Source organism: Trichechus manatus, unplaced genomic scaffold (assembly GCF_000243295.1).
Source record: "Trichechus manatus latirostris isolate Lorelei unplaced genomic scaffold, TriManLat1.0 scaffold00001, whole genome shotgun sequence".
NCBI classification, from domain to species: Eukaryota; Metazoa; Chordata; class Mammalia; order Sirenia; family Trichechidae; genus Trichechus; species Trichechus manatus.
In genome coordinates, this window is record NW_004443937.1 from 4,432,581 (window position 1) to 4,454,202 (window position 21,622).

General features: G+C 41.6%; 2 protein-coding genes across 4 annotated transcripts in view; both read left to right on the forward strand.

Annotated features, from left to right (window-relative positions):
* ARL8B (ADP ribosylation factor like GTPase 8B) overlaps nucleotides 1–3,731 on the forward strand; it is a 51,063-nt gene extending 47,332 nt beyond the window's left edge. The window contains 1 exon segment of the mRNA XM_004391350.3: nucleotides 1,415–3,731. Within this exon segment, the coding sequence (XP_004391407.1) occupies nucleotides 1,415–1,464 (50 nt within the window). The 3' untranslated portion in view covers nucleotides 1,465–3,731.
* A 9,386-nt stretch (nucleotides 3,732–13,117) lies between these two features.
* The window catches only part of EDEM1 (ER degradation enhancing alpha-mannosidase like protein 1), a 40,682-nt gene continuing 32,177 nt past the window's right edge, over nucleotides 13,118–21,622 (forward strand). For 2 of the 3 annotated variants that reach the window (XM_023736467.1, XM_004368285.2), the window contains exon 1: nucleotides 13,118–13,759. In XM_023736467.1, the coding sequence (XP_023592235.1) occupies nucleotides 13,251–13,759 (509 nt within the window). In that variant the 5' untranslated portion in view covers nucleotides 13,118–13,250. Of the gene's footprint in view, nucleotides 13,760–13,818; nucleotides 14,747–21,622 lie in introns of those variants that run through there. The other variant, XM_023736531.1, reaches the window with a different exon arrangement.

A 21,622-nucleotide genomic window follows, 5' to 3' on the forward strand; every position in this document is an offset into this window, starting at 1 on the left:
TAGGGGAGACTCTTGTTAAATGTTAAAATTTGCCTCCAAGAGAGCATTTATTTACTTTGCCAGTGGTTCTCACTAAGGGATCTTTTTTCCTCAGGGGACATTTTTTGATGTTTGGAGACATTTTCGGTTGCCCCCATGAGGGAAGCAATGCTGGTATCTAACGAACAGAGGCCAGAGATGCTGCTCAACCTCCTACAGCCCCCAGAGCAGAGAATATCCAGCCCAAAATGTCAATAGTGCTGAAATTGAGAAACCCTGTTCTATACTAACCATAATTTTCAGTACACTGTGGTGTTCTATTAATCCACTACTCCCTTATATTTTCTCTAGTATTTTCTGAAATAGGGGGGAAAAAAAAACTTTTGAAGGGAGAAAGAGTCCTTAGTAATTTTATCATCTTGACAAAATTAGCCGATACTTACCTGAAAAAAGTCTTGGGAGCTCATCTATGAAGGAAATGCAGCAGAGCTGGTGAGAACTGCTTTTGTTATTTGAGGCTGGTCTTCATAGTTTGTTAGACCTCACTAGTCACCAGGATCCATCCAACCCCAGTTTTGTAGTTTAGAACTCCTGGTTCACTTAAAGTGTTATCAAGGCCAAGAAAACTGATCCACACTAACTAGATTCCAAACAAGTAGTTTATAAATCAGAATGCCAGATTATTTGGAGCAAGAAATATAAACTAACTGCCAAATGGATTAGACTTCTTAGGTAATCAAGTCACAAAGTGGGGTGGGGGTGAGGGTAGAAGGTCCCTCTGGCATCTAGTGATAAAGGGCATTGATGCTGCTAAACATCCTACAGTGCCCAGGATAGCCCCCCCACGGTAAAGAATTATCCAGCCCCAAATGTCAGTGGAGCAGGGTTGAGAAACTGTTCTAGTCTTTGCAGTCCGTGCCAGCCCACTTCCTCATCCTTGTACTTTAGCCAGGTCATTTCACTTACAGTTCACCCAGAGTTCCACATTGTTTCATGCCTTTCTTTATTTTTTGCTTTTGCTGTTTCTTTTACCTGGAATTCTGTGGTGCTGTTTCTGTCTCCTAGACTAAAAGTTCCTCAAGGGTAGAGAGGGGTTCTCCCATATCTTTGCGTTCCTGGTACCTCAGGTATAATACTTGATCTTATAGGCAGTCAGTACCTTTCTGAATGAACAAAAGATGATACAAACTGTCCTGTACACATTTTAATTTTTAAATCAGGAGACCCCTCAGTCTCTTAAAATTCTTCCGATGGTCCTCTGAAGCTCGAGTAGTGTTGTCTAGTAGTGCAGGTGCAGATGGGCAGAGGACGGACGGTAGGCCCCGTGTTGACTGCATCACGCGCCTGAACGTTAGCTGCATTTTCTAACATTGTCTGTTTGATGTCTAATTTCTTAATGCTTTGACTTTTTCCCCCCCTCTTCCCCTATCTCTAGATATCACACTTCAATGGCTTATTCAACATTCAAAATCTAGAAGAAGCTGAAGCATCTTCTGAAGTCTTCCAGTCCTTCTTGGCTATAATCCTAGAATTATTGTCCGTTCCTCTGAAGTACTTCCCAGAATACGGTCCTTCCTAAACCCAAGAAATTGCCTTTTTCAGAGTTTATTTCTCATGTGCACTGCTGAAGATGTGTATCCCTAACCCTTCATAAAGAATCAGCTAGAGTTGTCATGATAAAGTCAGCACACACACAAAAAGGCTTCTTACACATACTTGTCTTAAACAGTGTGTAGACCTTTTTTTAAAAACACACTTTTGACCATCTTAAATCAAGAAAATTGCTTATTTCCATTCTGGTCTTTCTGGGCCAGATTTTTATATTGATTTTCAGTAAATGTCTATCTAGGATATTTAATTGTAGAGTCCAATAGCTTAATACTGATACTGACTTGAGACAGCATGAAGTTTGTAGTGCCACACACAGTATTTAGACAACTTTTCAGCCTGATTCGTGTGGGATATAAACATAATGTCTATCTTATCTCACAAATGCATGTGACATGTTCATTACACCATAGAAATTAAAAACTGGTCTGCAAAGAGGGAGCGGACGCATCACATCGATGTTGTTACTGGTTCTTTACACTGGTGAGGTCTTACCTGGTGATTTTTAAAAACATTCTGTTTTCTGAGAATTCTTCATCACCAGATAGCAGTTGGGGATAGGGGAGGAGCTAAGGCATGCTGTTTTGTATCTGTCCAGATCATTACTTCTTTTTTTTTTTCCTGGTTCAACACACTTTTATAAGGGGTTGGGAACTGAAGATTTTCCCAGAAGCTTTCATGAATTTAGAGCATTCCAGCCAATATAATAAAATCTGTTAAGACTGTCCGACTTTGTTCAAACACCTGTTTGTTGTTTCTATCTCTAGTCACTAAATCAGTGCTTCTGCATGACACTCTAACTCCTGACTTTTTATATCCAGTCATTAAGTTGACTTTCAGCACAAATGATGCTTATAAACAAATACAAATTCTTATTTTTCTCTCTTATTGATGTAAGGTTTGGCACCATTCTGTTGGGTGCCATTAGACATCTTGATTATTGTGACAACTCTAGACCTGCCTGCTTTATTTAATGTAATCATGCGCAATGTCTACAGGTTGTTTAATAATCAGCCACACAGAGAACCGAGGAACTGATGCTGTTTATTGTTTGCTTCTGTGATACAGAGATGTGTAAAAACTGAAAATGAACACATTTTGTAGCTTAGCGATCTCCATATACATAAAGGGACGAATGAATACTGGTTCACTTGTACATCGTTATCCACCTAGACCACTGTAGTAGATAAAACTTACGTGTTGCCTCACACTGTGTGTGATTTTTGTTTCTTTTGTTACGCAGCACTTACATGTGGACAGTGCATTCATTTCCAAACGTGTTGAGCACTCAGAGTGTAGTCAACAGTAAGTTCTTTCAATGAATACCAGTTTTAATTTATAGACTGCCATGGCCTTAAAAATATTCTGTACAAAGTACTGCACTGTGTTGCACAGACACTACTTGTTTTTCTCCAGTCACATTTTTATGAGGAGAATCTGGGCTTTTAAAATTCTGTTCTTATTCTTTGAAGCATGTTGCTTACTTCCCCGATGGAATGGATGGTTCTGTAAACGAAGAGTTATTTAAACTTGCTACTGTAGTTCACAACCATCAATGGTCACTGTGAACCGTTACAAAGAATGTGGCAACTTACTTGTGCTATGAGGAGAATTCAGAAATAGAATGTGTGACTACGTGAGGACCGCATAGGTTTGTTAATTGACCTATAGTTAAACCTTAGAGTGTTTGTGTGTCTTTTCATTGCTTTCAGCATTTCAAGATCTCCAAACACTATTACCAACATTTTCCTGTGCATTAACCTCTGCATGTGAAAACTTAACAGTTACTGAAGTTTGTAAATACGTATTTTTTTTTTTTTAATTTAGGTGGATGCATTTTTTGTCTGTTTACTGCTCTTCTCAGCTTTATTCAATAAACTTCCATTTTGAGGGTTGTATTGGCAATTTTAACTTAAAATGTGCATCATGATGGAAGGTGCTGTCTTTATTGGAAAGGGATGGAAAGACAAAGTTAACATGAGGAGGGTCTGTAGACCATGTGCTAGAAAGAAACCAGCTCAGCCCTCTTAAGATTGGGGTATGTGGGCTAGTTAAAATAGAAATAAACTTTTAAAATATCCACAAAATTGATACTGTGTTTTTTTTTTGGGGAGGGGGTGGGAGGTGCTACTACTGTAAACTGCCATAATACACCAAATTTATGACTTTAAGTGGGAAGAGCTACTAAAGCATTTTATAATCTAGTTGTTTTAAAAATCAAAACCCTGCTAATAAACTGAATTGTAAGAGATGCCTAAGACTCCAGTTGGTTTTCTGACAATGGCAGGTTTCTAGAATAAAGCATTGGACGTATTTTGCTAGTATGTTATCTTCTGCACTACAAAAGCAAACATTTATCTCATCAAAGCTATTGTAGACATGATTTTGTCTATTTTTACTCAGAATAGTTCAACTTGGCTTTCCCTTTGTGTACATGCATACTGTCATTCCATATAGCCAACCTTTTTTAGCTAACTCGATGTGTGAAATAGCATTTCTGCCTCTAGGATATCAAGCTTAAACTTGTTTACAGAATTAGTGGAGCCATTTAGTCAGGCAATCAGTTTGGTCCCCTTCTTCCCACCCTCCTACCGAAGAGATTTTTGAAAGGGTGGAGGAGGGGGGTGGCAGTGTAATTCAGCTTACTTTACCCTTGATTGATTCTAAGTTTATATCCTTTTTTTAGACTTCTAAAACTAGTCCTTTTGATTCTGTTGAGTAAATTGGGTATATTGGGCCATGGCTGCTTAGTGTTCAGGGTTTTTGTTGTTGTTGTTTAACTGAGGAACTAATTCTGTTGTCTGTTCATTGTCTGTTTTACCCATGTAGAATTGAGTTACACTGAAATCCCATAAATTTGGTAAATTCCAACCCCTCAGAGGGTTTGGCAAGGGGTGAGAACTGGAGTGGAAGCTTAAACTTAATGTAGCCAGACCGTAACTTGTAACTGCTAGACTTCAACATTTTGTTACACTCTTCGAAGGTCCTGCCCTCAACCGTGTGTGCGTCAAGGAGGAGACTTGAAAAGGAAGATAGCAAAGCAAACATTAGCCTCACAGACTTCCCTTAAACTTGCAGTTCTACAAATATGCTGCCCATTGCAGATACTTCCTGTTGATTCGTAAAAATCCACACAATTTCTGTTTCAAATTCAGCTATTAATAAAGTGGATAACTTTTGTCATTGCTGCCTTTTGGGTGTTCTTGGCCAAAAAAGCAGGTCATTGACATGTTAGATGGTCTGCAGTAGGAACTTTCTTAATCTAAGCAGCAGCAGGAGTCATTACTCCATTTCATTAATAAGCCCTCTCCAGTAAAATAACCCTCTTTTAAAATCCCAAGGCAGCTGGTAATTTAGGTAATGCAGATTTCTCAGCAGGAATCAGGAGGGGAAAGGTACCTTAGCCTCCTTTTACTGGGGCTGGCAGATCTTGGCATGCATGAAAGGAAGGGATGTAACAGGAAAATGATTGTTAGCTAAAGATGCCAGTGCAGCTTGGTTCTGTGAAAAGACTGCTGGATTAGTTGACCTTTGGGAGAATGGGTTCTGGTCCTTGCCAGTAGCTGATAGTATGACTTTGGTGAGTTGCTGAACCTCCCCTGGCCCCTTAGTTTTCCCATCTGTAAAATGAAAAGTAGAGGGTTTCTAACATCATTTCTCCCACTAACAGGCTATCATTCTAGCAGCCTCGAGATTTTGGATGGTGGGTGAAGCACAAAACAGCTATGAAAACACCCACTAACCCTAGTGTATGTAAGTTGTTGAATGTTCCTTCCACTTGAAAATAATACAAAAATATTGATATAACTTTAAATTTTAACATAGTTGACTGGAGAGCATAGACATTTTACAGAATGATACAGTAACTTTTGTTTGAAGGAAAAGCTGTAAAGATAATGGGCTTATATTTTGAAAGACATTTAAAAATATTAAAGCATTTCTCCCAGAGTGCAGAAAAATGTTTACTCTGGTATACATTGTTGGCAAATATGTACCTACTACCAAATTTGGGGTAAATGGTTTAGAACTTATGTTTAACACTTTATAACTACTGTGTTGCTAGGTTCTGCTGGAATTTTACAGCTTTGCAGAAACCTTCAGCAGTTAGAAAATACTTCCTTTCAAAATAATGACAGGAAAAAACAAAACTGATATGTTCCCTTTTGAACATTGGAAATAGAACATTTAACGGGTTGCTAATTATAGTAGGAGGTCTCTGGGTGGTACAAACGGTTAATGTGCTCCATTGCTAACTGAAAGGTTGGAGGTTTGAGTTCACCCAGAGGCACCTGGGAAGAAAGGCCTGGAAATCTACTTCCAAAAAACCAGTCATTGAAAACCCTATAGATTCTGCAATGTATATTCTCAACAAAAAGATTAAAATAATTTTGCACCACAAATGACTGCCCTGACGGGGAACGCAACAGAGAGTCTCTGATGGAGCAGGAGATAAGTGGGGTGCAGAACTCAAGTTCTAGTAAAAAGACCAGACTTAATGGTTTGATTGAGACTGGAGGGACCCCGGAAGGCCCTCGGACTCACTGTTAGCGCAAGCCTAAAACCACTCCTGAGACCGACTCTTCAGACAAAGATTAGACTGGACTATGGAACATGAAATGATACTCGTGAAGAGTTCGGTTCTTAGCTCAAGTAGATACACGAGACTAGATGGGCAGCTCCTGTCTGGAGGTGAGATGGGAAGGCAGAGAGGGTCAGGAGCTTGTTGAATGGACATGGGAAATCCGGGGTGGAAAGGAGGAGTGTGCTGGCACAGTATAGGGAGAGTAACTAGGGTCACATAACAATGTATGTATAAATTTTTGTACAAGAGACTAACTTTAATTGTAAACTTTCACTTGAAGCACAATAATAAAAAAAAAAAATTATATCCTTACCCAAAGGATTAAGATTTGCTGCTCACTAGGTATGTGTGGGAGCCCTCGTGGTGCAGTGGTTAAGTGCTCGGCTGCTAACCAAGAAGTCAGCAGTTTGTACCCACCATGGGAGAAAAGACCTGGCTTTATCTGCTCCGGTAAAGATTACAGCCTTGGAAACCCTATGGGATAGTTCTACTCTGCCCTGTAGGTTCCCTGTGAGTTGTAATGGACTCAGCGGCACCCAACAACAACACAATAAGGGGATGTGTGACTGGTGCTGAAAGGTGTATGAAAAATACTTTGAACAACAGTAGCATTGTCAAACCATTTTTGCTTACTGCCCACTCCCACCCCAAGGTGATTCCTTCAACGGGTAACACTCAGTTTACATGGTTCATTTCTGGTACATTTACTGAAAGATAAAAAAGGTGTTGTAATACAAAGAAAAGCTACTATAATTTGCTTTTGCCTACAGTCTTATTTCTTTAATCATTAATTTGCTCATTTATTCAATAAATATTTATTAAACTTTCACTTTCTGTTAGGGTCTCAGCTGTTTGTTTAGGATGAAACTAAAAGCAAATAAACCATGCCTAAAGTAAAAAAAAAAAAAAAAAAAGGCAGACCCTGTGGAGCACAGTTCTACTCTGACACACATGTGGTTGCCGTGAGTTGGAACTGACTGGTTTGGTTTTAATTATAGCATCTCCCTCAGGCAGCTCTTGAAAATCTACAATTTTGGCCTGTCCTCAATGTCGTACAACCTGTCTCACGCAATGTGCTATCTTGTTTATACATTTTAAGAGAGTCCATCATTTCTGTCTGCTGTCATCCAGTACATGAGTTACATAACTTTTTTTTTCCTATTTGTATCATTTTCTAAGCAAAAACAAATCATTATTATTTGGCATACCACTATATGAAAACACTAGCTCTCCTCATCATTCCAAGAAGGTTTAAGAATTTCTTAAAATTCCTACTTTCTCCAGAAGCATCAAGTTAATAACCTAAGGGCCGAGGCATGGAACAGGAATGGTGAATATCAGTTCTTGATGGATAATTGCTACATTTGTTTTAGTGGTTTAGTAGTTCGAACAGGTGGGAAGGGAAATTTTATTGTGTGGAGGTTCCATAGTTTATTTAACTGTTGATAGACATTTGAGTTGCTTAAACCTTTTGTTTTTATAAGCAATACTGGAATGAGTCATTTTATACATGTGCAGCAATTCACAGAAACATCTGGGTCAAAGGGTAAATGAATCTGTAACTAAGCTAGGAATTGCCAAACTGCTCTTCCTAAGGATGTGTACCAGTTTTTATTTCTACCAGTCTTTGTCCCCTGTGTCTCGCCAACAGAGTGTGTTGACAAACTTGGATTTTTGCCTATCAAATAGATGGGAATTATAGTAATTATATACTATGAGTCGAAATGGACTCGATGGCACACGACAACAGCAAACTGAGTTTTAAGCCAAATGTGAAATTCCGCTCTTCTTACAGAGAGCTCGGGAAACAATATTGACTTTATTCTGGAGTTGGAAGGATCTTCGACAAATTAATAATAGGATTATAGGTGATTCCCCCTCCTTCCAGAAAGAAGCAATAAGAGTTTTTAAAGCTGAATCATTCCATCACTTAATTTTTTCACATAATTGCTCTGGATAATCATAACTTTTTAGAGTAGGAAGATCCCTTCTTTTGACAGACTATTTTAACTCTCATATTTTTAATGTAGGAAGCTCTGGGACTATTCACTGATGATGCTGATAGGGCCAGAGCCTTTTTCTGCTAGCAGTTTTAACCTAGTGCATTGATTCATGCACTCAGACTTACAAGATTGATTCTAAAAAACAGAGTATCAGCCTGCTTATGATGGAGTATAGCTTTAAAAACACGGAAATAAACCTGTTAGCCAGGTGACCGCCCTCCCACTGTGAACGTAAGGAGACTGAATTGGATCACCTTGTGAGATGTACCCCCAACTCACAGAGGTTTAGGATTGTCACGTAGGGAGGCTGCCACAGGTTGAGTTAGATAGAACTGCAATGATACTTGAGGACTCAAGACTTTTCAGCTGTTCTTAGACTGGGGTGAGTTTTAACCCGTATCCTATTTTATACTCGGTTTCACTAAACACATTTTTCTTAAGATAATGTTTTGAAGATAGTGTTTTGAAACCAGAGGGAGGGGCTTAGTTGTTTAATTCATCCAGCAGACACCAGGTGTAAATGTGTCAGGTACTTTACTAGATGCTGGTCTTAAAAAGGTTCACAGAGTTGAAGAGTAGTAATAACAGGACTCATTACATTTACAGTGCTGTTGCAGGCAAGCCTCGCAACCACCACATGCGATTAAGTACTGCTCTTACCACCCTCAGGTTACAGATGAGGAAAGAAAAGCTAAGTAACTTCCGAAGGTCACTCAGAGGATGGAGCAAACACCTGTCATCTGACTCCTGACTCTGAGTTCTTACCTGCCTGCTTTTCATCCCTGCCCCCCAGAGTAAAGTCATTTTTACCACAATGTTGTTAGCTGTTGACTCATAGAGCCCCATGCACAATGGAATGAAATGAAATGCCCCATGATCGGTTGTGGATCAGACCTTTGTGATCCATAAGGGCTTTCATTGGCTGATTTTCAGAAGCAGATTCCCAGGCCTTTCTTCCTAGTCCATCTTCTCTGGAAGCTCTGCTGAAACCTGTTTACCATCATAGCAAACCTCTACTGACAAATGGTAGTGGCTGCTCACGAGGTGCATTGACTGGGAATTGAACAGTGCAGTGGTTAAGTGCTCGCTGCTAACTGAAAGGTTGGCGGTTTGAACCCACCAGTCAGTCTACGGGAGAAGATGTGGCCATCTGCATCCATAAAGATTACGGATAGTCCTGTAGGGTCACTATGAGTCGGAATTGACTCGATGGTAACTTTTTTTTTTTAATCTTCCTCATGGAAGGTGAGAATTCTACCACTGAACCACCAATGTCCCCCATATTTTTATCATGGAAGTGCCTCATTTCCATGTTCTTTTTTAACAGCTCCCTCAGACACTTGTGAGTTGTCTACAGAAAAACTTATTACAATCAAACTCTTTTAAAGAGTTCGATTTTTAAGATTGGGGCTTCCTGATAAGATATGGGAATTGTCCCAAACAGCAACATTGACCTTGAGGGGAGGCCTAGTTGAATCCAAAGGGCTAGTCACAAAATGCTCCATTTTCTTTTGATTCAGTTTAATTCGAGAAGGAAACACTTTCTGAACTGGGCCCCTAAATCCGAGGCTAGATCTTGCAGGGCACTAATGTCAACGTAGTTGCTTGTGGGGTGACTTGTGAGGAGCAGAAAAGACCAGTCTCTTGGCTTGAGGGTCAGCTACTTGTAATGTAAATAGCCCTGGACTAAAGCTGAGAAGATATGGGTAGTAGTTCTTTTTCTTCCTCAAGCTTACTAGTTCTGAAAACTTGAGCCCTTCTGCCTGATTTCTTTCATTACGGTTTATGAAATAGACTTCACAAGGTTTTTTGTGAAGGTTAAATGAAACACATGTGAAAGTGCTTTGACAACCATATAGAGCTAGATGACTGACAACTAGTGTCAGTTTTACCATGAGAAGCATTGCTATGGATTGAATTCTGTCTCCCCCAAAAATGTGTGTCAACTTGGCTAGTCTGTGATTCTCAGTATTGCGTGATCGTCCACCGTTTTGTCATCTGATGTGATTTTCCTATGTGTTGTAAATTCTACTTCTATGATGTTAATGAGGTGGGATTAGTGGCAGTTATGTTAATGAGGCAAGACTCAATCTGTGAGATTAGGTTGTGTCTTAAATCAATCTCTTGAGATATAAAAGAGAAGCGAGCAGAGAGACATGGGGACCTCATACCACCAAGAAACAAGAGCCAGGAGAATAGCGCATCCTTTGGACCCAGGGTCCCTGTGCTAAGAAGCCCCTTGACCAGCGAAGATTGATGATGAGGACCTTCCCCCAGAGCTGTCACAGAGAGAAAGCCTTGCCCTGGAGCTAGCACCCTGAATTCGGACTTCTAGCCTCCTAGACTGTGAGAGAATAAATCTCCATTTGTTAATGCCATTCACTTGTGGTATTTCTGTTACAGCAGCACTGGATAACTAAGATAAGCATCTTTCAGAAGTTCTGGATCGTTTTCTCTGCTTATTAAAAGAAATTTATTTTAGAGTTTGTCTCTAATGTGAAGACAGGAGCTGTCATCAATGGATCTACAGTTGACTACAGCGTGAGATCAAATTTAAGTTAGAATTTGCACTAAAATCACTTGGGAAGAAAACATACAACATGCAACTTAAAATTCACATTCTGTTTGCAAGTTCTGGGAAGGCAGAGCCTCAAGGTTCAGGATCAAGGGCTGGGACTGGGCTTCCAGCAGAGTCCTTACCGAAACAAAACCAAGCACTGCTGCCATCCAGTCGATTCTGACTCATGGTGACCCCATGTGTTGCAGATTAGAATTGCTTCTTAGGGTTTTCTTGACTGTAATCTTAATGGAAACAGATTGCCAGGCCTGTCTTCTGCGGCATTGATAAGTGGGCTCGAACTGCAAATCTTTAGGTTCAGTCAACAAAAAGGGCTTTGCTATGTGCCATCCACTGTGTGTTATAGTCAAATGTTTCCTTGGTCTGTTTCTCAATCCTTATTACCCTTCTGTATGGCAAAAAGTCCCCTGATCCTGAGAATGTAATAGAGTGCCACATGACAACTTATCATCGTCCTAATCACTCTTTTGGTCACGTTCAGCCTATCTCTGACTTAGGGGGCCCCACCAGGCCCTACTTCTCAAGCTTTTCAGGAACGCTGGTGTAACAGGCACATGGTCTAAACCTTAGCAGACATTTCCAACCGCAGCAAACAAGCAAAACAAACCAAAACCCCAAACTGTTGTCTCATTACACAAAAAACCTTCAGGGCTAAATTTTCCAGTCTTCTTAATTATCATAGGAAGTATACATAGACTGGTAAAGTGACTTGACTAGGAAACTCTCCCAAACCTCAAAGGTTAGGTCACTGTTGGGGTGTATGGGACAGAGGGTGACAGTGGGAGAGGCAGGAGGAACAAAAAAAAAATCCACTGCCATCCTGTCGATTCCGACTCATAGCGACCCTATAAGACAGAGTAGAACTGCCCCATGGAGTTTCCAAGGTTGTAATGTTTATGGCAGAGCCCTGGTGGTGCAGTGGTTAAGAGCTTGGCTGCTAATCAAAAGTGTGGCAGTTAAAATCCACCAGCCGCTCCTTGGAAGCCTATGGGGCAGTTCTACTCTGTCCTATAGGGTTGCTATGAGTCAGAATCCATTCCAGGGCAATGTGTTTGGTTTGGTTTTTAATATTTACGGAAGCAGACTGCCACGTCTTTATCCCGAGGAACCACCATAGTTAAATCTAGTAAGAAGAATTTGAGGAGCCCTTGTGCAACAGGAGCCCTGGTGGTGCAGTGGTTAAGCGCTCAGCTGCTAACCAAAAGGTTGGCGGTTCGAACCTACCACCTTCTGTAAAGGTTACAGCCTTGGAAACCTTTGGGGCAGTTCTACCCCATCCTATAGGGTCGCCATGAGTCGGAATCGACTAGATGGCAATGGGTTTGGTTTTTGGTTTTGTTTTGCAATGGTTAAGTGCTCGGCTGCTAACCAAAAGGTCAGGGGTTTGAACCAACCCAGCACCTGTGGTTTAGTAAAAGATTACAGCCTAGGAAAGCCCATGCGGCGGTTCTACTCTGTCACATGGGGTCGCTGTGATTCAAAGTCGACTCGACAGCACCTAACAACAAGAATAATTTGGTGGTGGTGGTGGCCTGGACTTTTTTTTTTTTTTAGATCCCATTTCCAAGACAAAAGAATATAACCTATCTCTGTATTTTCTGAAATTGCCAGAGCCTAAGAATTACCCAAGAGCATTTTTATATACACAACCCGAGACCTTCTACTGGAGATATTAGCTGGATAAGTCTGGAATGGCATCTGGGAATATACGTTTTAAAAGCACTGTGAGCAATTTTTACCAGTTAGGGCGTGCTAACGAAAACAGCAGAATTCAAGGTGCCGTTTTGTGCAGTCCTAGAGCTAAACGGTAATATTACCTCCCCCCCGCCCGCCCAAGCATACACCATACACTCAAGTTAAAAACTCTGTCTTACTATGAGAAGGGATCTTTTTGTACAGGCATGTCCCTTTCCCTATTCTTTCTTCAGGTATCTTTTAACTGTCATCACCCCTAACCTACACTTGGAGTGTCACTCTCCCGCCCCACCTCGGACAGAAACACGCCCTGCCCAAAGCCCGGCGGCTCCGGCCACGTCTCCGTCCGGCGACCGACGGGCGCTGCGTGACGCGCTTCCATTGGCTGGAAGTTCCCTCGCCCGAAGCCCGGGCGGTCCCTACTCGCCACGCCAGCCCATCCAGACTCTGGACCGCCCAGGGGGCGGAACCTGGGCCGGGAGAGGGGGCGGGTCCTGGAGGCAGGGGCGGGGCCTCGTGGGGCTGCTGACGTCTGGACGGCCTATGGCGTGGGAGGGGGTCCCCGGCCGCGCCCCGCGAGGCCGGCTCGGGCCGGGCCAATCCTGGGCGACCGGGCTGGCGAACGCGGGGCCTGACCGGCTTGGCCCGTGGGGTTGGGGGTGGGGGACAATGGGCCAGTTCCTGGTGCGTCACCGGGGAGTTCTTTAAAGGGGAAGTGAGCGGGCTACGGGGCGGACGCGGGGTGCGGTGGTCGGCGGGGAGGCCCCCCGCGCTTTAAAATAATGCCCGCGGCGCCCGCGCGACCATGCAATGGCGAGCGCTCGTTCTGGGGCTGCTGCTCCTCCGGCTTGGTCTCCATGGGGTTCTGTGGCTTGTCTTCGGGCTGGGGCCCAGCATGGGCTTCTACCAGCGCTTTCCGCTCAGCTTCGGCTTCCAGCGCCTGAGGGTCCCCGACGGCCTCGCGCCGCCCGATTCGGGATCCGCGGGCCGGCCCGGGGGGCCGTCGGCGCCGTCGTGGTTGCAGCCGCCGGTTACCGGGGCGTCGGGCGGCCGGCTGCGGGCTCCGCGGCGGCCCGGGCCGGGCATGTGCGGCTCGGACCACTGGGGCTACGTGCTGGGCGGCCGGGGCTGCGGCCCGGACGAGTACGAGAAGCGCTACAGCAGCGCCTTCCCGCCGCAGCTGAGAGCCCAGATGCGCGACCTGGCGCGGGGCATGTTCGCGTTCGGCTACGACAACTACATGGCGCACGCCTTTCCCCAGGACGAGCTCAACCCCATCCACTGCCGCGGCCGGGGGCCCGACCGTGGGGACCCGTGAGTAGCCCGCGCTGCCCGAAACTCCTGGCCGAGCACCGCACGCACTTCCTGGGGTGCAGCCATCTGTCCTCCGAGTCCCCCAAGGGATGCCAGGGCGTTTAGGGTCCTGGGGCCGCACCCGCCCGCCCCGCGCGGGGACCGATCTTCTTTGGCGCCCTCCTGGGCTTGGGGGGGGGTGCGTGGGTGGGCTGGTGGTTGTCTTCTCTCTTGATTTCCCCGGAATCTCTGAACTACAGGACAGCTGTCCAGTTTAGTCTCTTTTACAGATGGGGAAACTGAGGCTCAGAAACCGGAAGGGGCAGTGGTAGTATACCAAAGGCTTGCTCGGGGAGCTTTAGATTCATCTCCAGCCCTGCCCCCAGATACAGTCTATATACTATTTAACACATGATTTAAATGCAGTCTGGATGCTTGCCATGTAAACGCAGCCTCAAAACACGCCCTTAGTCCCCCCATCTAATTAGATTGCCACACCCAGATCTTTTCTATATACAAATTCTGGAGTTGGCCAAGGGATAGACTTCTCCAAAGCCATCCAAGTGAGTTTGAAGCAGATCAGAATTACAGCCTTTCTCCTTCATCACAGGGACTGCTTCGTAGGCTGAGGGTAGTTAAGTGGGAAGGAGGGAGGCTGTCTGGCCCAGATTTTGGGGTCATGAGATTCCCTGGATGTCCTGTACCATGTGCCCCATAAATTCTCCCGCTGGGAGGCAGGGCTATCAGGGAAGGTCAGTCCTCCCCTTCCACCAGCCTTGTTTGCCAGGGCATGAGGCTGTTGACATCAGAGTCGAAGAGGACAGCACACCCAGCTAAGGACCTACTAGCTGGAGGGAGCGCTGTGCATTGCTACTGCCCTGTTTGGCCAGATAGGTGTCTACCTTTCGGCTGTTGACATCAAAGTCCAAGAGGACAGCACACCCAGCTAAGGACCTTCTAGCGGGAGGGAGCGCTGTGCATTGCTGCTGGCCCTGTTAGGCCAGATAGGTGACTACATTGCTCTGATTCCCTACTCTTAGGTGGGAGGGGAGGAATTGGGTTGCTCAGGGTCTTGGCATCACAGCCAAGGAGTGTCTTTGGGTACTAGAAGCATGTGTTTTCCTTCACCTGGTGAAAAGCAGTGGAGTCCAATCGTCGGTTCTTAAAAGGAAGCCATATACCAAAGGGGCTTGAAAAGTTTGTTTATTGATCTAGTTTTCAACAAACTTACGTCTTAAGTTGCAATTTGAGAGCATGGTTTTTAATGAAGCAAGGGCACATCTCAGGCTAACTTCAAAGGACTGGGCCTTTCCAAAATTATAGGAAATCAATGAGTTATTCTTCTTGCTTAACCATATCAAGCTTTATACATAGAAATGTATTTTCTAACTCATTCTGTTTTTGAGATAAAACGATTAAATTTTGGGAAAAAAGTACTGGGTCTTTCCAAATTACAGGAAATTAACGAGTTACTTATTTAACTCTGCTGAACTTTATACATATAAATGTATTTTCTATCTCAATTTTTCTTTGAGAAAAAACTTAAATTTTGAAAAAAAGTACTAGGCCTTTCCAAACTGTAGGAAATTAATGAATTACCTATCTCATTTAACTATACTGAACTTTATACCTATAAATGTATTTTCTTTCTATCTCAATTTTTTTTTTTGAGAAAAAAACTTTATTAAATTTTGGAAAAAAAATGTCCCAGATCTCACCAGACATAGTTATTCTTTTTACGATGTGTCAACATTCTCTTTGTGTTCTGTTTGTTCCGTTTCCAGTGCTCTAGTTTCCCTGCCTCTTTATCTTCTCATCTTTGCTTTTGAATAATTGTTGACCTTTTGGTCGCACACTGATGGTTTTTAAGTAGGTCACTGATCTTACCGGTAATACCTTTAGTTTGTGTGCCGCTCTGCGGTTTTGCTAAAGGGGGATCTCAGGATAGGCTCGGTTCTGGGTTTAAAGAGTATCTCACGGCGATAGTCTCAGGGAGTCCTCTGTTCTCTACTGTTCCAGTTTGTCTGGCTTTTTTTTTTTTTTTTTAAATAAAAATTTGAATTCTCCTCCACATTTTCCTCCTATTCTGTCCGGGCTCATCTATTGTGACCCTGCTCAGAACTGTCAGTGGTGGTAGCCAGGCACCATCTAGTTCTGGTCTCAGGGTAGTTGAGGTTGTGGCTTGTGTAGACTTGTTTCTTCTCTGAGCTTGGTTACCTTCTTACTGTTTTGCTCCAGGTAAGTAGTGACCAGTAGTTGTGTCTTAGATGGCCGCTCACAAGCTTTTAAGACCCCAGATGCTACTCCCTCACTAGGATGCAGATCATGATTTTTGTGAACTATGTTACGCCAGCTGATTGAGTTGCCCATGAGACTATGGTCCTAAGCTTTCAAACCCAGAAAACCAGTCTTGGAAGGTGTTTGGTTATGTCTGTGGAGTATCTGTATTCTTCAGTGAATATATGTGCCTGCATCCACATATTTGTATTTTCACGTACCTATACTATAGATACTTCTATTCTCGCCTGTGTACACACCTGTACCTACCTGTATACCAGTATACCTATACCCATTCATACATGCTTACTCATTTTTACTTTGGTCATGCTGTGCTCACTACATCCACATTTAGTGCCACTTTTTCCATCATCAAAAAAAAAAAAAAAGTCTCTGCGATCTAAAGCGTACTTTCCTCTCCGCCCACCTCCTGGTAACCATCAGTGAACATTGGTCTATGTATCTATTCTTGTCTGCTTGTAAAAGGGGATCATACAATATTTGTTCTTATATGCTTGAGTTATTTCACCCAGCATTATGCCCTCCAGGTCCATCTGTGTTATGTTTTGCGGACTCATCATCATTCTTTATGGTTGCCTGGTATTCCATTGTATGTGTATACCACAGTCTGCTTATCCATTCATCTGTTGATGGACACTTTGGTTGTTTCCATTTATTTGCTATTGTGAATAAAGCAGTAATGAACATAGGTGTGCATATGTCTGTTCCTGTCATTATTTTTAGGTCTCTAGGGTATATACCTAGGAGTGGGATTGCTGGATCATAGGGTAGTTCTATTTCTAGTTTTTGAGGAAGCACCATATTGTTTTCTGTAGTGGTTGTACCATTTTACAGTCCCACCAGCAATGGATAAGGATTCTAATCTCCCCACATCCTCATCAAATTTGTTGTTATCTGTTTTTTCTTATCAGTGCCATTTTAGCCAGGTATAAGTTCTACTCTGCCCTATAGGGTTGCTATGAGTTGGAATCAATAGCTACGGGTTTGATTTGGTTTTTGGTTTAAGATGGTATTTCATTGTAGTTTTGATTTGCATCTCTCTAATGGCTAATGATCATGAGCATCTTTTCATATGTTTGTTGGGTGCTTAGATGTCCTCTTTGTTGAGGGTTCTGTCTTTTGCCCATTTTATGATTGGGTAGTATCTTAGGTGGGGTGCTCTAGAGAAGCAAAACCAGTAAAGCATGTGTGTGTGTGTGTGTATACACACACATAGAGATTTATATCAAGGAGATGGCTCACGTGATTTTTGGAGGTTGTACGTCCCAAGTCCATGGGGGTAGGAAAGAGGACTCTCCTGATTCACATAGCCACAGGGGCTGGTGAACCCAAGATCAACAGGTCGGAGAACAGGGCTATAGCAGGCTGTGAAGATTGCCATATCTCAAGATCAGCAGGCAAGCTGCTAGCTCAGGCCCCAAGAACTGGAGGTCAGATGAACAGGAGCCAGCTGCAGGATCTAGAACAAGCAAAAGCCCCGGCAAGGCAAACAGGAAGGAACTAGATGGAGGAGGGCAGAGAGATGAAGGCTAAGGAGGCGGTGAGCCACCACAGGCCCCACGCCTGCCAGTACCACTCAGCAGATTCCATCATGAGGGTGATCACGTATCAGATTTCAACAGGGAAGTCATCACATTTTACAACTGCCAAAACACTGAGAATCATGACCCAGCCAGGTGGACACATAATCTTAACCTTCACAAGTGGTTTGTCTTTTTGTTGTTGAGTTGTTGCAGTTTTCTATAGATTTTAGAGATTAGACCCTTACTGGAGAAGTCATTTCCAAAGATTTTTTTCCCGCTCTATTTACTCTTTTAATAAAGTCTTTTCATGAGCATAAGTTTTTATGAGTTCCTGTTATCTATTTTGTCTTCTATTCATGCGTTTGTTGTTATGTTTGTTATCCTATTTTTACAAGAGATTAGGTCCCATAGTTTTATCCCTATATTTTCTTCCAGGAATTTTACGCTTTAGGTTTAACGTTTAGGTCTCTGATCCATTCTGAGTTAGTTTTTGTGTATGGTGTGAGGTATGAGCCCTGTTTCATTTTTCTGCAGGTGGATATCCAGGTTTGTCATTTATTAAAGAGACTGTTTCTGTTGCACTGAATGGACTTTGACCCCTTGTCAAAAATCAGTTGTCCATAGATGGCTGGGTTTAATTCTGAGTTCTTAATTTTATTTTGCTGGTCTGCATGTCTGTCATTTAACCAATACCAGGCTGTTTTGATTACAGTGGTTGTATAGTATGTTTTGATATCGGGGAGGGTGAGGCCTCCTGCTTTGTTTTTTCTCTTTAATATTGCTTTGGCTATTCAGAGTTTCTTTCCTTTCCATATGAAGTTGGTTATTAGTTTTACCATTTCAGTAAAGAATATTGTTGGGATTTGTATCATGATTGCATTGTATCTGTGGCTCGCTTTAGGTAGAGTTGACATCTGCACTATATTAAGTCTTCTAATCCATAAGCACGGGTGTCTTTGCATTTTTGTAGGTCTCTTTTAGTCTCTTGTAGTAGTGTTTTATAATTTTCATTGTATAAGTCTTTTATGTCCCTGGTTAGGTTAATTCCTAGTATATTATAGATTTGGGAGGTATTGTAAATGGTGTTGTTTTCTTGATTTCTTTTTCAGAGTAGTCTTTGTTAGTATAGATGAACCCAACTGATTTTTGTGTGTTGATCTTGTACCCTGCAACATTGTTAAATACTTCTGTTAGTTCCAGCAGTTTTCTTGTGGACTGTTTAGGGTCTTCTATGTGTAGGACCATGTCATCTGCCAATAGAGATAGTTTTACTTCTTCCTTTCCCATATGGATACCTTTTATTTTTCTATCTTGTCTTATGACTCTGGCTAGCCTTCCAGTACAATGTTGAATAAGAGTGGTGATAATGGGCATCCTTGTCTCATTCCCATTTTCAAAGCCTTTCTCTTTTGAGTATAATGTTGGCTTTTGGTTTTGCATATATGCCCTTAATTATGTTGAGAAATTTCCTTTCTATTCCTATTTTGCTGAGAGTTTTTATCAGGAAAGGGTGTTGAATTTTATCGAATGCCTTTTCTGTATCAATTGATATGATCATATGGTTCTTTTCCTTTGTTTTATTTATGTGGTGGATTATATTGATTGATTTTCTAATGTTGAACCACCTTTGTAATCCTGGTATGAATCTCACTTGATCCTGGTGTATGATTTTTTGATATGTTGTTGAAGTCTGTTGGCTAGAATTATTTTGGAAATTTTTGCATATGTGTTCATAAGGGATATTGGTCTGTAATTTTCTTTTTTTGTGATGTCTTTGCCTGGCTTAGGTATCAGGGTTATGCTGGCCTCACAGAAGGAGTCTGGTAGTGTTCCTTCCTCTTCCATGTTTCTGAAGAGATTGAGGAGGATTGGTGTCAACTCTTCTCTGAATGTAGCCATCTGGCCCTGGGCTTTTCTTTTGTTGGCAGTTTTTAAATGACATCTTCAGTCCCTTCTTTGTATGGATCTGTTTAAATTTTGTACCTCTATTTGGATTAGTTTGGGTAGGTAGTGTGTTTCTAGGACTTCGTCTGTTTCATCTTGATTTTCAAATTTGTTGGAGTACAATTTTTCACGGTTATCAGCTATGATCTTCTTTGTCTCTGTTGCTTTGTAAAGTCACCAACTTCATTTCTTTATTTGGTTATTTGCCTCTTTTGGTTTTTTTCTTTTGTCAGTCTACCAGTGGTTTATCTATTTTATTGACGCTTTCAAAGAACCAACTTCTGGTTTTGTTGATTCTTTGTATTGTTTTTCTTTTTCTTTTATTTCTGCCCTGATCTTTATTATTTCCCTTTTCCTGGTAGCTTTTGGCTTCTTTTGCTCTTCCTTTTCTATTTGTTCAAGTTGTTAGTTTAAGTTAATGATTCTGGATCTGTCTTCTTTTTTAACATAGGCATTTAGTGCTTTGAACTTCTCTGATTACTGCTTTTGCTGTGTTCCAGAGGTTTTGATATGTTGTGTGTTCATTTTTGTTTGAATCTAGAAATTTTTAATTTCACTTTTGATTTCTTCTGTGACCCAATAGTTTTTTAGTGGTGTATTATTTAGTTTCTGTGTATTTTTTTCTCCTTATTTTTCCTGTCGTTGATTTCTAGCTTTATACCATTATAGTCAGAGAAGATGCTTTGTATGATTTCAGTCTTTTTAAATTTGTTGAGACTTGTTTTGTGTCCTAGCGTATGGTCTATTCTGGAAAATGATCCATGTGTACTGGAGAAGATTGTGTATTGTTCTGATGCTGGGTAGAGTGTTCTATATATGTCTATTAGATCCAGTTGGCTTATGGTTTTATTTAAATTCTCAATGTCTTTAGTGATCTTCTTTTTAGTAGTGTCTGTAATTGGTAGTGGTGTGTTAAAGTCCCCTACTATTATTGTGGAGTTGTCTGTTTCTCCTTTTGTATTAGTCAGTATTTGTTTCATATATTTTGGTGTATTGTTATTGGGTGTGTACATATTTATAATTGTTATATTTTCTTGCTGGATTGACCCTTTTATTATTATGTAATGTGCTTCTTTATTTCTTGTAACAGATTTTGGTTTAAAGTCTATTTTATCTAGTATCAGAATGACTACTCCTGCTCTTTTTTCTTTGCTGGTTGCATGGAATGTTTTTCACTATCCCTTTATTTTTAGTCTGTTTGTGTCCTTATGTCTAAGGTGTGTTTCTTGTAGACAGCAAAAGGATGGATCATGTTTTTTCATCTATTCTGCCTCTCTGCCTTTTCCATGGGGGCATTTAGACCATTAACATTTAAGGTTATTACTGAAAATAAAGTGCCTATCTCACTCATATTGCTTTTTTTTTTTTTTTTTTTTTTTTAGTGTTTCATATTTTGTTTTTTATTCTGATTTTTCTGGTTTTGTTTGTATTTGGCTGCTTTCTAGTGATCATCCTTTTTGCTTTCTTCCTTCTTTTCTTCTGAATGTTTTTTCTTGGTGATTTCTTAGTGGTTACCACATATATTCCATTACACAACCTACAACTGCAACAGTGTTTAACATATGAACAATGTTAACATACAACTTTAACATAATAAATCTATTCCTGATATGTTGTTTCCTCCCCCATTTCTGTTGGTGTGTCTCTGTTAACATCAGTATACCACCTATATTCAATAAGTTTACTTTGTGCTTATTTCTTACAAACTTGATGTTGTATCGTTTGTGGCATTTAATTATTGAATTTATTCCCTGAAAATATCATATACTTTGTCCTTATGATTGCCCATTGTTATGGACTGAATTGTGCCCCCCAAAATTTGTGTCAACTTGGCTAGGCCATGACTCCCAGTATATTGTGTGGTTGTCCTGCATTTTGTGATCTGATAATCCTATGTATTGTAAATTGTAACCTCTATGATGTTAATGAGGCAGGATTAGAGGCAGTTATGTTAATGAGGCAGGACACAACCTACAGGATTAGGTTATATCTTGAGTCAATCTCTTTTGAGATATAAAAGAGAGAAGTGAGCAAAGAGGAATAGGACCTCATTACCACCAAGCAAGAAGAGCCAGGAGCAGAGTGCACCCTTTGGACCTGGGATCCCTGTGCTGAAAAG